Source organism: Lepidochelys kempii, chromosome 1 (genome assembly GCF_965140265.1).
Source record: "Lepidochelys kempii isolate rLepKem1 chromosome 1, rLepKem1.hap2, whole genome shotgun sequence".
NCBI lineage: Eukaryota > Metazoa > Chordata > Testudines > Cheloniidae > Lepidochelys > Lepidochelys kempii.
Genome location: NC_133256.1, coordinates 135612371 through 135628305, shown reverse-complemented (window position 1 = coordinate 135628305; position 15935 = coordinate 135612371). Strand labels below are relative to the sequence as shown.

Sequence of the window (15935 nt, the reverse complement as noted above, 5' to 3'; positions counted from 1 at the left end):
ACTTACCTGTAACTGGAAGTTCTTTGAGATGTGTGGTGCCTGTGTGTATGCCACACGTGAGCGTTCACGCGCGCCATGCACCTCAGTCCAGAAGTGTTTCTTAGCAGTGTCCATTGACCTGCACGTGCACAGGGAGTCTCCTCATGGCTCCCACAAGGAGGGTATAAGATGTAGTGCAGGTCGACGCCATTCCAGTTTCCCCTCTTATCATTACAAAATCCAGTTCGAAGCAGAGGGGATGGAGGGTGGGTAGTGGACTACAGAGAGGACCAAACATCTCGAAGAACCTCCAGTTACAGAAAAGTAACCTTTTCTTCGTTGAGTGATGGTCCTTATGTGTATTCCACATGTGGGCATCTTGTGAGCAATGATTAGCACAAAGGTGGGTGTGAGGATACTAATGGCACTGCGGTCTGTAGTATGGCATTGCTCATGGCTGTGTCTGTTGCGGCCACTTGTATTATGGCGTAGTGTGCCGTGAAAGTGTGGACACCACGCTGCAGCTCGACAGATGTCTTGCCAGAACAGATCCGCCAGTGAGGCTGAGGAGGCGACCTGTGCCCGTGTAGAAAGAACCATGACTCTGCCTGGCAGTGTTAGCTGGAGCGTTTGTAGCATTTGAGGATGCGCTCCAAGACCCATTTGGAGATGGGCTGGGATGAGAGGGCTTGTCCCTTTGATCTTTTGGCAATGGCCACCAGTAGTTTAAGTGATTTTTGAAATGGTCCAGTCCTGTGGAGGAAGGACACTAGTGTGCATCAGACATCGAGGGAGTGCAGGGCCCTGTCAGCGGGGAGGCGTGTGGCTTCGGGCAGAATACTGGGAAGTGGATGGACTGATGGAGGTGGAACTCAGATACCACTTTTGGAAGGAATTTGGGGTGGAGCTGTAAGAACATCCTGTCCTTGTGGAATATTGCGGGGGGGTCTGCTATCATGGCTGCAAGCTCACTGACTTGTCTGGTCAGGGTTATGGCTACCAACAATGCCACTTTCATTGAGAAGTGGGAGAAAGAGTATGTGGCCATTGGTTCAAAGGGTGGTCTCGTGAGGGCGAAGAGAACAAGATTTAGGTCCCATGATGGTGTGAGCTTCAGCACTAGTGGAAAGGTGCTAAATAATCCTTTCATAAAGTGGACAGTGATACGGTGCATAAACCCAGAGGAATGGGTGGTGTTGCACATACTGGTGAGTGTTCGAGATGTTTGGGTGCCCAGGTGACCATCCATACCATTGGGTCCCGTTGGTGCCTGGCCTTACTCTGCCTCTGCAGTATCTTGGGTACTGGTCCAGCTAGATCTACATGTGACATCTCTCCCGACTCGGGTCGAGGAGGAAACGCTGAGCTTGAGAGCAATTCTTTGCAGAGACCTGGCTTTTGTGCCTGTGAGAGTTTTTTGCTCTCGTATCAGGACTTGTCCCTAGCCTATGGTACCGCCAGCTCTGAGGCAAGCACTGTGCTTGGAGGGGGCACTCACTTCTGGTGGTGGCCGCTATACGGGGGTTGGGGGGGTCTCCTGGGCCAGGATCCGAGTGAGCCTGGGGACGCATGGCCTCCCCCATAAGATATTTGCGGAGGCGGAGTTCATGGGCTTCCCTGGTCCTGGGAGGGAAGGACTTACAGCTGGTTCAGCGTGCCACAGTGTGTGCCTCATCCAGGCAGTAGAGGCATGGCTTTGCTTGACACTCACATAGATAAAGCGTGGGTAGAAGACACAGTTTTTGAAGATCCTGGGCATAGTCCCTGAGGTGGGGTGGAGGGGGATGCGGTTCCCGAACAGGGAAGAGAACTACTATATTAACTACACTACATAAGACTGGCCATACTGGGTCAGATCAAAGGTACATCTAGCCCAGTACCCTGTCTTCTGACAGTGGCCAATGCCAGGTGCCCCAGAGGGAATCAACAGATCAGGTAATCATCAAGTGATCCAACCCCTGTCGCCCATTCCCAGCTTCTGGCAAACAGCGGCTAGGGACACCATCCCTGCCGATAGCCATTGATGGACCTATCCTCCATGAATTTATCTAGGTTTTTTTTTTTTTTTTAACCCTGTTATAGTCTTGGCTTTCACAACATCCTCTGGCAAAGAGTTCCATGGGCTGACTGTAAGTTGTGTGAAAAAATACTTCCTTTTGTTTGTTTTAAATCTGCTGCCTATGAATTTCATTTGGTGACCCCTAGTTCTTGTGTTATGAGCGGGAGTAAATAACACTTCTTATTTACTTTCTCCACACCAGTCATGATTTTACAGACTTCTATCATATCCCTCCTTTGTCATCTCTTTTCAAAGCTGAAAATTCCCAGTCTTATTAATGTCTCCTCATATAGAAATCATTCCACATCCCTAATAATTTTTTTTGCCCTTTTCTGAACCTTTTCTAATTCCAATATCTCTTTTTTGAGATGGGGCGACCACATCTGCACACAGTATTCAAGATGTGGGCGTACCATGGATTTATAGAGGCAATATGATATTTTCTGTCCTATTATCTATCCCTTTCTTAATGATTCCCAACATTCTGTTCGCTTTTTTGACTGTGACTGCACACTGAGTGGATGTTTTCAGAGAACTATCCACAATATCTCCAAGATCTCTTTCTTGAGTGGTAACAGCTAATTTAGACCCCATCATTTTATATGTATACTTGGGATTATGCTTTCCAATGTGCTTTACTTTGCATTTATCAACACTGAATTTCATCTGCCATTTTGTTGCCCAGTCACCCAGGTTTGAGAGACCTTTTAGTAGCTCTTCGCAGTCTCCTTGGGACTTAACTATCTTGAATAGTTTTGCATCATCTGCAAATTTTGCCACCTCATTGTTTACCCCTTTTTCCAGATCATTTATGAATATGTTGAACAGTACAGACCCCTACGGGGACACCACTGTTTACCTTTCTCCATTCTGAAAACTGACCATTTATTCCTACCCTTTTTTCCTATCTTTTAACCAGTTACCAATCCATGAGAGGACCTTCCCTCTTATCCCATGACAGCTTATTTTGCTTAAGAGCCTTTGGTGAGGGACCTTGTCCAAGGCTTTCTGAAAATCTAAGTACACTATATACACTGGATCCCCCTTATCCACATGCTTGTTGAACCCCTTAAAGAATTCTAGTAGATTGTTGCAGGATGATTTCCCTTTACAAAAACCATGTTGACTCTTCCCCAACAAATTATGTTCATCTAGATGTCTGACAGTTTTTTTCTTTACTATAGTGTCAACCAGTTTGCCCGGTACTGAAGTCAGGATTATCAGCTTGTAATTGCTGGGATCACCTCTGGAACCCTTTTTAAAAATTGGCGTCACAGTAGCTAACCTCCAGTCATTTGGTACAGAAGCTGATTTACACGATAGGTTACAAACTACACTTAGTAGTTCTGCAATTTCATATTTGAGTTTCTTCAGAAGTCTTGGGTGAATACCATCTGGTCCTGGTGACTTACTGTTTAGTTTACCAATTTGTTCCAAAACCTCCTCTAATGACACCTCAATCTGAGACAGTTCCTCAAATTTTTCCACCTAAAAAGAGTATCTCAGGTTTGGGAATCTACCTCACATCCTCAGCCGTGAAGACCAATGCAAAGAATTTATTTAGTTTCTCAGCGATGGCCTTATCGTCCTTGAGTGCTCCTTTAATATCTTGATCGTTCAGTGGCCCCACTAATTGTTTAGCAGGCTTTCTGCTTCTGATGTACTTAAAAAAAATTTTTTGCTATCACTTTTTGAGTCTTTAGGTAGCTGTTCTTCAAATTCTTTTTTGGCCTTCCTAATTATATTTTTACACTTCATTTGCTAGAGTTTATGCTCCTTTCTATTTTCCGCACTAAGATTTAACTTCTACTTTTTAAAGGCTGCCTTTTTGCCTCTGACTGCTTCTTTTACTTTGTTGTTTAGCCATGGTGGCACTTTTTTGGTTCTCTTACTATGTTTTTTAATTTGGGGGTACACATTTAAGTTGAGCCTCTATTATGATGTCTTTAAAAAGTTTCCATGTAGCTTGCAGGGATTTCACTTTTGGCACCGTACCTTTTAATTTCTGTTTTACTAACTTGCTCATTTTTGTGTAGTCCCCCTTTCTAAGATTAAATGCTACAGTGTTGGGCTGCTGTGGTATTTTCCCCGCCACAGGGATGTTAAATTTAATTATATTACGGGCACTATTACCAAACGGTCCAGCTCTTGGACCAGATCCTGTGCGCCACTTAGGACTACATCAAGAACTGCCTTGCCTCTTGTGGGTTCCAGGACTAGCTGCTCCAAGAAGCAGTTATTTAAGGTGTGAAGAAAATTTTATTTTTGCATCCCATCTTGAGGTGACATGTACCCAGACAATATGGGGATAGTTGAAATTCCCCATTATTATTGAGTTTGGTTTTTTTTAATTTTTATAGCCTTTCTAATCTCCCTGAGCATTTCACAGTCACTATTACCATCCTGGTCAGGTGGTCAGTAATAGGCCCCTACTGCTATATTCTTATTATTAGAGCATGGAATTGCTATCCATAGCGATTCTATGGTACAGTTTGATTCATTTAAGATTTTTACTTCATTTGGTTCTTTCACATATAGTACCACTCCCCTACCAGCCTGACCTGTTCTGTCCTTCTGATATATTTTGTACCCTAGTATTACTGTGTCCCATTAATTATCCTCATTCCACCAAGTTACTGTGATGCCTATTATATCAGTATCCTCATTTAATATAAGGCATTCTAGGTCATCCATCTTATTATTTAGACTTCTAGCATTTGTATAAAAGCACTTTAAAAACTTGTCACTTTTTAGCTGTCTGACATTACATGATGTAATTGAATGGGACTCTTTTTCATATGACTGTTTCTCATCAGATCCTACCCATATTTTATCATCTTCAATTCTCTCCTCCTTACTAGGAGGTAGAGAATCTCCATTAATAGATCCTCCCCTAAGGGATGTCTCCTGAGTAGTCCTACCTAGGGTTAAGGGTTGATGGGTGGTAAAGGGCTTGGGGATCAAAGCCTCATTAAGAAGCTGTCAGCCTTGCCTAGTACTATAAGTTAACTTATCTACTTATACTAACAAAATTAATTTACATACTATATACAAAGTAAAATCACTCTCTTAGCAGCATGAAGGAACAGGGCTTCCGACTGAGGCCATGCAGCGGTAAGAGGGAACTGGAGTGGTATCGACCCACACTACCTCTTATACCCTCACCTGGGAGCCATGAGGAGATTCACTATGCACTTGTAGGTCAACGGACACTGCTAAGAAACACTTCCAGACTCAGGAGCATGGCATGAATGTGCACCCACATGTGGAATACACACAGGGACTATCACGTGAAGAAGATAGGTATACTGCAACTACAATAGGTATCAAAAACTTGTGAAGTCACACAGGAATAAAGGAGAAAACATATTAAACCGTAGGAATTAAAATTTTCCAAATGGAGACTATTTAGCTAAACTGCAACATGAAAACCTATGCTAATGAACAATTCAAAACATATTTGTTGCTGTTGTTTCACAAAATGGACTTGCTGAATTTGGTAAGGTTTGTAAAAAAGCGGCTGGATATCAATAGAAGCATAAGACAACAAACTAACAACACTTTTAGTGGATTTATGGTACAATTTGACATAATTACCCTTAGCAAAATTATTTCACCATGTGGACCCTTTGAGATTAAAAAGAAAATTAAACATAATGATGCATTTTTAATTAGGAATGTTTTAAATGAGAACTCATTTGGAGACATATCTGGCAATGTCTTATGGAAATATAAAGAATGAATTTAGTATTCACTCATGCTAAACATTCCTCTCTAAAATTTGTTAAAAGATTCCATATTATTTAATTATAAAAGAGCTAACAAAGCAGAAAGATGCAACTGCTCTTTGTAGAAATGTATACCCAAAGCTACTTACAGTTTACTTCCATAACACAAAATTTGAATTTTTTCTTTTCCATCAAATATCAGTTGGCAGTACAATTTCAGTATAATTACAAATCACATGGATGAAATATTAACATTGTTATCTGTACTGAATGAAATAAATTGTGTGTGTTTGTTCAACTTCTCCAGAAGCCAACCTCATTTTCATTGTTTCACACTCAAAAACCTGGCACTTTGGTAAAAAGACAGAACTACTGTTAATCGCATTAGTGATCAACAGAACACTTCTCTACTGGATGAAGAAAATAATTCAAACCAAATCTCCTCAATATACATCTCTAAATATGATGCTTATTTTAAATCCTTCACGAGGGACTACTGCAACAGATTGAAACAGCCTTCAGCCATTCTTGCAGATAACCTGACTTGGGCCCACCCAATTTTAGCAGCAAAAAGCTTGCATAATGAAGCAGTGTCAACTGTGATACTACAGCAATACCAAGGGGAAAGAAATGCAGTTTGGGTGTCTTGTTATGTTAAGTAAATCTCCATAGCTAGTCCACTGCTCTTCTAGCAGCTCCCAAAGCTCACGGTGCCAGGAGGTGTGGCCCACAACGAAGTATAGATAGAGGCCAACTCAAAGAAGAGCTGTTAATTATGCATGTACCGCCTGTAGACTTGTTTGAAAATTGTGTTCTATGAGTTTTTACTTACCACCATGGAGGGATACTACTATGTCTACTGATGTACCAGGTTCACAGCTACTATTACTTGGTTTAACTCTATACTTGTCAGGAGCAGTTGTTCTCACCTAAAAATAAAAACAAGCAAGTATATGTCAGAGTTTAAACACATTCTGCCTACCAGCTCTGTTACTGCTAAATTTACAAAAAAGAAGCGACGAGACAGAGTTTGGTGTTCCTGAAATGTTAACAGCCCTCTATTCTTGCCAAAAGATGGAGTAACGAAGACAATAGACTTAAAAAACAAAAACACACCCAACACCCTTTTCCTGTTTGGGTGGAAACATTAGCTTCTAAGTCTACTATTTCTTCCTCTATCAGTTTTGTCCTTCCCTATTTGGTAAAGACTGATTTCTTCTCTCTCTTGTTTTTCATAAATAAAACTAAAACAACAAAAATACTGAACGTAATACTTGTGAAAGTTGCTAGTTTGACAACTTTGAATCCTGAATCATGTATATATGCAGACAACATATACAAAGTGGTGGTAAACCAAGTCTATGCATACTTAAATTCATTTAATTTCCTGCATTCCTAAAAATATGGCTACTGAGTTGAACATGAAACAGAGACTGCACTTATTCCTCTGAAGGTGATCTACTGAGGAATGGATTTTTCAGCAGCTTCGACACAGTTGATCACAAAGTGCTGATGACTTGTTCATGGAACAAACAATAAAAAGCGATCATGTACATAGTGGTTCCCCCTTCGTTCTTTTTAGGGAGGATCCAGAAAATCAGGAGGTAAAATATTTAATCATTCCTAAATCCTCTTTCATATGGGGTTCTTTTATGGATTTATGCTGTTGACCATCGTGTTTGGTGTTGGTTTCATATGTGACAAATGCAGGCAAAGGTTTGTTTTAATTTCTATAATCTGCTCCCAGACATAACACTGGATGAAACATAAAATATTACATGACCGACAAAACCTTCAATAAAATAGTCCATTTTTTCCTCTGAATACTAAAATGGAAAAGAAAGAGACCATGGGGGGGGGAGAGGAGGGAAAGAAGATCTAGCAATGGCTGGACACCCCAATATGTGTAAGTATACCACCCTTTCATTATTTTTTACTGTTAATTATCTCATTTGACCTTTATTCCATGAAAAATTTGGGACTTTACACAAAATCTGCCACAACAAATTTATATTTCTAAACAAATGAAAAGCATGTGGACAGTAAAACAAAACAACATCTGGACACAAATAATATTTACCTTAAAGGCCACTACATTTTTAGTCACATTTGTCAGAACAATCAAGCATTTTTTTTCTCCAATTTCTTTGGATCCAAAAAATAGTTCTTCTGCCGGACTAATTGACAATAAAATAAGAATAATGTTTATACAAATTTTCATTGAGCAAAATCCACTATTTTTAAACACAAATAATATCTCTCAATCATTTACCGTAACAAAAATCTGAGTTTATAGCAACAGAAAAACAAAGTGCTTTCTATCCACCAGTTACAGTCACTGTAAATTAAGTTCTCCACAGGCAAGCTGCCACAATATTCTGCAGCATATTTAGATTAGCTAGAATCCAAAGCTGGTAACAGTAAAAAGCGTACGTGCTTTCTGTGTGCGCGCGCACTAGGAACTAAAGGTTTGTCTCTCCCCCTCCCCTAAGATTAGTCACTTAACTCTTGATTTTAGTTTTCATAGAATATCAGGGTTGGAAGGGACCTCAGGAGGTCATCTAGTCCAACCCCCTGCTCAAAGCGGGTGCAATCCCTAACTAAATCATCCCAGCCAGGGCTTTGTCAAGCCTGACCTTAAAAACCCCAAAGGAAGGAGATTCCACCACCTCCCTAGGTAACACAATCCAGTGCTTCGCCACCCTCCTAGTGAAAAAGTTTTTCCTAATATCCAACCTAAACCTCCCCCACTGCAACTTGCGACCATTACTCCTTGTTCTGTCATCTGCTACCACTGAGAACAGTCTAGATCTATCCTCTTTGGAACCCCCTTTCAGGTAGTTGAAAGCAGCTATCAAATCCCCCCTCATTCTTCTTCTCTGCAGACTAAATAATTCCAGTTCCCTAAACCTCTCCTCATAAGTCATGTGCTCCAGCGCCCTAATCATTTTTGTTGCCCTCCGCTGGACAATTTCCAATTTTTCCACATCCTTCTTGTGGTGTGGGGCCCAAAACTGGACACAGTACTCCAGATGAGGCCTCACCAGTGCTGAACAGAGGAGAACGATCACATCCCTCGATCTACTGGCAATCCTTCTACTTATACAGCCCAAAATGCCATTAGCCTTCTTGGCAACAAGGGCACACTGTTGACTCATATCCAGCTTCTCGTCCACTGTAACTCCTAGGTCCTTTTCTGCAGAACTGCTGCCTAGCCACTCGGTCCCTAGTCTGTAGCAGTGCATGGGATTCTTCCTTCCCAAGTGCAGGAGTCTGCACTTGTCCTTGGTGAACCTCATCAGATTTCTTTTGGCCCAATCCCCTAATTTGTCTAGGTCCCTCTGTATCCTATCCCTACCCTCCAGCGTATCTATCACTCCTCCTAGTTTAGTGTCATCTACAAACTTGCTGAGGGTGCAATCCACGCCATCCTCCATATCATTAATGAAGATATTGAACAAAACCGGCCCCAGGATTGACCCTTGGGGCACTCTGCTTGATACTGGCTGCCACTAGACATGGAGTCATTGATCATTACCTGTTGAGCCTGACGATCTAGCCAGCTTTCTATCCACCTTAGAGTCCATTCGTCCAGCCCCATACTTCTTGTGGCTTTAAACTGATCAAATTAATTTTAAGTGAACAATACACAATGCAACAAAGCAAACAAAATTATTATTGCACACTATTACCTTATATGTAATAATGGTCCTTTAAAAACAGTTAATGCTTTCTTTGCATTTTTTGTTTTGGAATCTGTTTTGTCATTCTCTTCTGGTTTGGAAATTTGTTCTACAGAACACACCTGAGTAAAAATAAATCAGAATGATAAAGGAATAAAAAATATGAGTCATACATATTACAATCATGTAGATATTTCTGCAGCACATGTAATGGCAAGATGCTCATTCCACCAAATTTACACGTTATAGACCCTGTTAATCTTTGAGTTCCTTGTAATTTCAATGAATGAATGAACAATGTATGATGGCTTTGAAATACACGCACACAATCAGGCTTCTAACAAATTATTTTTAGATATACACACACACACACATTATACATATGTATGTATGTACGTACGTACGTACGTACGTGCGCACACACACACAGACAAGTTAAAAGCTTGATGCCTCATAGCTTGGAGATTTCTTTAAAACTCTGGACATAGAGCTACCGTAAGTTGTTCTAATTTACAAACCACTGGCCTCATCCCTCCAATGCAGAGCAAAACATTCAAACAAATATCCCAATATAACCATGATTAAATATGATGTAGGATAGATAAAATAAACTATGATATTGTATTTAATTACATTTCATGGACTTTGCTAAACTCATCTTTGTGCCTTAGTGTTCAAGATATAAAGCAATCATGGGAATTTAAAAAAAATGTGATTTGATTAATAAAACTGATGGAAGCCTAATGCTGATGATGTGGAACACTGTAGGCACTGCCCTACAAGTAATATACATGATGCTTCAAAAGGGGTAATTTACCAAAGCTGAGGGAAATTATGAGCCAAACTGATCTGGATGAAAAGAAAAGTCAGAAGACGACAAACTCTTTATATAAAACAAGATGTTTTTAAAGTATATTAAAAGTGAAAGAAATGCTAGCGACTATGGGGCTGAAAGGGTGTAAGCACCAAGTAATTTGATCTTAAAATTACTAAAAGAAACACAAACCAAATTATCAAAATTGAGACCTGGGACAAACAAGAATTAAATAGATGGAATTACTACCTAAGTGTTTCTCATGCAATTTGTTCAGAAAAAAAAATTCAAAAGATTAACAGCAATTATTAATCATTTCATTATACTAAACTCAGAGGGTAGTCCCACTATTTACCACCAAGACTTCTCTTTCAAGCACTAGGGAATGCCATGGAAATCAATAACTAAACTTGATTTTGAAATAAAGAAAAATGTTTAAGAATTACGATGACAAAAAGAAAACAAAAAAAAAAATCAATCAAGAATGAATATGCAAATAAGTTACAACACATAAAAACACATACAGAGGGACCTAGACAAATTGGAGGATTGGGCCAAAAGAAATCTGATGAGGTTCAATAAGGATAAGTGCAGGGTCCTGCACTTAGGACGGAAGAACCCAATGCACAGCTACAGACTAGGGACCGAATGGCTAGGCAGCAGTTCTGCGGAAAAGGACCTAGGGGTGACAGTGGACGAGAAGCTGGATATGAGTCAGCAGTGTGCCCTTGTTGCCAAGAAGGCTAATGGCATTTTGGGATGTATAAGTAGGGGCATAGCGAGCAGATCGAGGGATGTGATCGTTCCCCTCTATTCGACATTGGTGAGGCCTCATCTGGAGTACTGTGTCCAGTTTTGGGCCCCACACTACAAGAAGGATGTGGATAAATTGGAGAGAGTCCAGGGAAGGGCAACAAAAATGATTAGGGGTCTGGAACGCATGACTTATGAGGAGAGGCTGAGGGAACTGGGATTGTTTAGTCTGCAGAAGAGAAGAATGAGGGGGGATTCGATAGCTGCTTTCAACTACCTGAGAGGTGGTTCCAGAGAGGATGGTTCTAGACTATTCTCAGTGGTGGAAGAGGACAGGACAAGGAGTAATGGTCTCAAGTTGCAGTGGGGGAGGTTTAGGTTGGATATTAGGAAAAACTTTTTCACTAGGAGGGTGGTGAAACACTGGAATGCGTTACCTAGGGAGGTGCTGGAATCTCCTTCCTTAGAAGTTTTTAAGGTCAGGCTTGACAAAGCCCTGGCTGGGATGATTTAATTGGAGATTGGTCCTGCTTTGAGCAGGGGGTTGGACTAGATGACCTCCTGAGGTCCCTTCCAACCCTGATATTCTATGATTCTATGAAAAGAAAAGTAAATAAATGAGTGATACAAGGTATTCATGCTTGAAAAGCAACTTTCAGTCTGACATTCTAAAATGAAAGAAAATCAAAATAAAATTCAATTAACTATGTGAAAGGACTAGTATCACAGAAGCGAGTATAAGATTCAAACACCCATGAGAATCAACACTATTCAAATTGATTACTTCTTAGAACACTAAACATATCAAATGGGTGTGTTTCCCATTGAGAGAGACTAACGGTTAAGAAACAGCAACAATTCAATAAACATACTTAAGAACACAGTACCTGAAAACCAAATATAAATTTAATTAAAGTAAACTAGGTTACAAACCTATGATTCAACTTAATATCAAGAGTCTCAAACTAAATAAAAAATGATAAAATGGGATAATACACTTGAAAGTACTCCCAACTTAAACAAGGCTAGTTAAACAACTAGTGATTCTTAATTGTGTTTTAAGAAACCACAATTCTAGGACTAATCACAGAATTTAACAAGTTAAATACAAGGTCATGTGACAATTACAATTACATATTGTTTATATACATATGCCTAGCTGAAGATTACAACAATATGAAAGAAGCTGAGGTTCCAATAACTTCATACATATAATACAATTGTTTCAACAGCACGAAGTCGATACTTTTAGTTCTGGGTTGTGACATTAATAGGCAAATGTTTAATTTGGTGACGCGGCTAAAACAGTTCATTTAGGAAGAGTGTAAGGTGAAAGCTGAAATTAGCAAACCAAAATTTGGTAAGCTTGAGTTAGGTGCAATGAGGTGCTTTTGTCATTCAGTTTATTTGCATGAGGGATTCTCTATATGAAGGTATGTTTGGTCACAGACAAAACACACACAAAAAGTGTAAGCATGGACAAAATATGATAATTTGGGAATCACCCCAATGTTTGGCTTCTGTTTGATATTATGGATTATGAAATGTTATTAAAAATTGCTACATCATGAATGCTTCACTTTATGAGGATCCACCATTACTTACAGAACATGCACCAGGTGCACTACCGAGGACAAAAGGAAGGTATTTGAGGCTAATGATGGGGCAAAGGTTATGCATAAGAGAAACTGCATCTCCAGGGAAAAGCTACTTCCTCCTCCATTTTAGGGGAGGGTTGTGGCGGTGGTGGTGTTTTTTTAAACAGTGGGAAACTACCAGGAGACAGAACAAAGAAAGCAGCTGAGTAGGAGGGGTTTAAATAAGAAAACACAAAAGAACAGAAGTCAGATTGCAAGAGGAAGCACTGGGTAGGAGGAGACAGCAAAGTCACAGAAAACGGGGAAGGACTCTCTGAGGGAGAAGCCACCCAACATATGACCGCCTGCATGAAGCGGTGAAACTGCCTGCTTTACTGGACAGAGACAGCCCCAAGGAACTCTGACACAAGCCCAAAGAATGCTCTGGAATGGTGAGGAAATTGAGGAAGGGAAAGACATGTACAGTGTTTCTTTTTGTAGACCTGTACTCTTGCCCTTTATATGATTAAGAGCAGTTGCGTTAGGCGATGGGTGTGACTACAAGCTGGGGTGTGACTCACAGTGCACGTCCACAGACTTATGCTAGATCTCATTAAGCTAGTGCAAGTACAAATAGTAGTGTAGCCACAATAGCATGGACAGTGACAGCAGCAAAACAGCTTAGCCATGCCAAGTATGTACCCGCTGGCTTCAAGTGGGTTTTCACTCAGCCCAGCTAAGCTGTACCTCCACTGCCCATGCTACCGCGGCTATGCTACTATCTATACTCATGCTAGCTCATGAGCACTAGTGTGAGTATGCATGCACAAGCTGAGAACCACAGGCTTAGCTTGTAGTGTAAATGTAGCCTTAGGTACTAGGCAAAGTGCCAGTGTGTGCTGAATGCTTTACAACTACTGTGTTGCCTCTTAAAAGAGTTAAACTAAACCGGAAGCTTCACACCTTTGGGGTGGAGTTTTGGGAGAGGGTGTACTTAAATATGGGGGAGTCTGAAGGGTCAGTGACTTACCCAGGGGATGTAGGCAGCTGGGCAGTGGGTTCCAGACGGAAGGTCCGTGGTCTGAGAGCGTGCCTAGGGACCCCAAGATTGGGGCAGTGGCTGGACTCCACTCAGGCTCTAGAAGATTAAACACCAGGGAATCCAGGGACAGAGACGCTTAAACTCCCTTCACAGTAGTCTGGTGGGTGGCCAGCAAGGGGGCGGGGGGGGGGGCCTGACCGGATCTATGGTAGAATGGTGGCAGTGCTTGGGATTAGTGTAGTAGTACAAGAAGTTTTTAAAAACAAACACTTTTGCAAGGGACTTCACTTCTGCTGTTAGCCTGAAAGCCAGGAGCAGATCTTTCAATTGCCTTGGGTAAAAATAGCTGCCAAATATGAATTAGGAACAGCTCAGGAAAGAGCAGATTCTGAGCCTGTGTGCACAGTGAAGTCTGGCTTCTGCTGATCAGAAAAATTGGGAGTTGGTGGCCGCATTGCACAATATATTATGGGATGGATGGGGCACCTGCTCCAAACCAGGGGCAAGACTAGATCCATTTTTTCCCCCCTACAGGGCAGGCGGGTGATCAAAGAGATTGTGCCATGGACAGTTCCCAAGATGGTCGATAAGACATAATGGTGATGACGAGAAGCCCAGAGCTGTAGAGGCTGGAGTGAAGACCGCTTGTGAAGGAGAGACAGATGGCGTTGATGGCACTGCTTCACTCCTGTGCCTGGAGGCAGGATGGGACACTCACTCCAAACCAGGGTCCCTTCTCCTACAGGGCATGCAGGTGACCAAGCATATGGTGCCACAGATGCTCCAGCAGACATAGTGGCAAGGGGGATAGGTCCAGAGCTATGGAGGCTGGAGTGGAAAAGGCTGCTTGTGAAGGAGAGAGAGATGGTGCTGTAGGCCTGGCATCAGAGCGAGCAGACAGAGCAAGAGGGACAGAAGCTTGTTGACCAGGATAAATGCCACCAGTTCAAAATAGGAGAAGATAGTCAAGTCACATTCATGGGACCTAGGAGGAGGAACATGAGGGCATACCTAAACAGGTGTTAGCAGGCAAATATATGTGGGTATGGCGAACCCCTGTTGATCCCTTTCCTGGCATAATGAGGGAGAAGATTTATACGATGTAGATAGGAACTGACCTATAAAGTTCTCATGTAAATGGTGTGATCAGTGGAATTGTTTAATAAATGTATGAAGTTTGAATTAATAGTAACAGTAGACACTGTCTAAAAATGGGGCCTTAGAACATACCTAGAATACTTGAGTATCCCTACTCTGTTTTATTTATTTATTTATTAAAACAAGGGAGAAATATGACAATTTGTCTGTAGAACCTATCATCATGTCAACCAGGAGTTATTATAAAATGTTCCTCTTTAAAACTGCTCTACTACAAATGCCTCTCTGTATGTGGCTCCACCATTGCTGGCAGGACATGCATCCAATGAAGTGGGCTGTAGCTCACAAAAGCTTATGCTCAAATAAATTGGTTAGTCTCTAAGGTGCCACAAGTCCTCCTTTTCTTTTTGCGAATACAGACTAACACGGCTGCTACTCTGAAACCAGTAACACTGCAGCCTGAGGACAAAAGGAAAGCACTTCAGGTGCAAAAGATTATGCGAAAAAGAGTAATGACATTCCAAAAAGAAAGCAGCCAGGTGACCAAGAAGGGTTTAAATAAGGAAACACACAACCAAGGAAGCCAGATAGGAAGAGGAAGCACTGGATGGGAGAAAAAGTTACAGATGATGAAGAAGGAGACTCCATTAGGGAGAAGCCCCCACAACACCTACGAGCCTGCATGAGGCAGGGAAAGCCTCTCTCTTTCCTGGAAAGAGTTGGCCCCAAGGACGTCACAGGTACTCTGACCCCATCCAAAGAAGGCTCTGGAGTGGTGAGGAAACTGAGCAGGGAAAAGTGTGTACAGTCTATTGTTTTGCGGATCTGTACTCTCGTGTGCTTTATATAATTAAGCAAAAGAGCAGTTGTGTTAGACTCTGGGCAAAGTGTCAGTGTGTGTTGAATGCTTTACAACTACCATGTTGCTTCCAGAGAGAAACTGTAAGTCAGAAGCTTCAGACCTCTAGGGTGGAGTTCTTGGAGAAGGTGTGTTTATGAATGGGACTGTCTGATGGTTCAGCAATGTGCTCAAAGAGGCTAGGCACCTTAACAGTGGGTGTCAGCATTCAGAAGATGCCAGATAGAAGGTCTGTGCCTCAGTGTGCCTACAGACTCTGAGACTGGCTTAAGCCTCCAGAAGGGAATATAAACACCCAGAGATCCAGGACACAGAGGTTTGGATTCCCTTGACAGCAGTCCAG

General features: G+C 41.6%; 1 protein-coding gene across 4 annotated transcripts in view; it reads right to left on the bottom strand.

Moving 5' to 3' along the window:
* MOSPD2 (motile sperm domain containing 2) overlaps positions 1 to 15935 on the bottom strand; it is a 62454-nt gene that overhangs the window by 6321 nt on the left and 40198 nt on the right. For all 4 annotated transcript variants that reach the window (XM_073355660.1, XM_073355640.1, XM_073355649.1 and 1 more), the window contains 3 exons: positions 9459 to 9571; positions 7847 to 7943; positions 6599 to 6695 (listed from right to left, as the gene is read on the bottom strand). In XM_073355660.1, coding sequence (XP_073211761.1) covers positions 6599 to 6695; positions 7847 to 7943; positions 9459 to 9571 — 307 coding nt within the window. The remainder of the gene's footprint in view (positions 1 to 6598; positions 6696 to 7846; positions 7944 to 9458; positions 9572 to 15935) is intronic.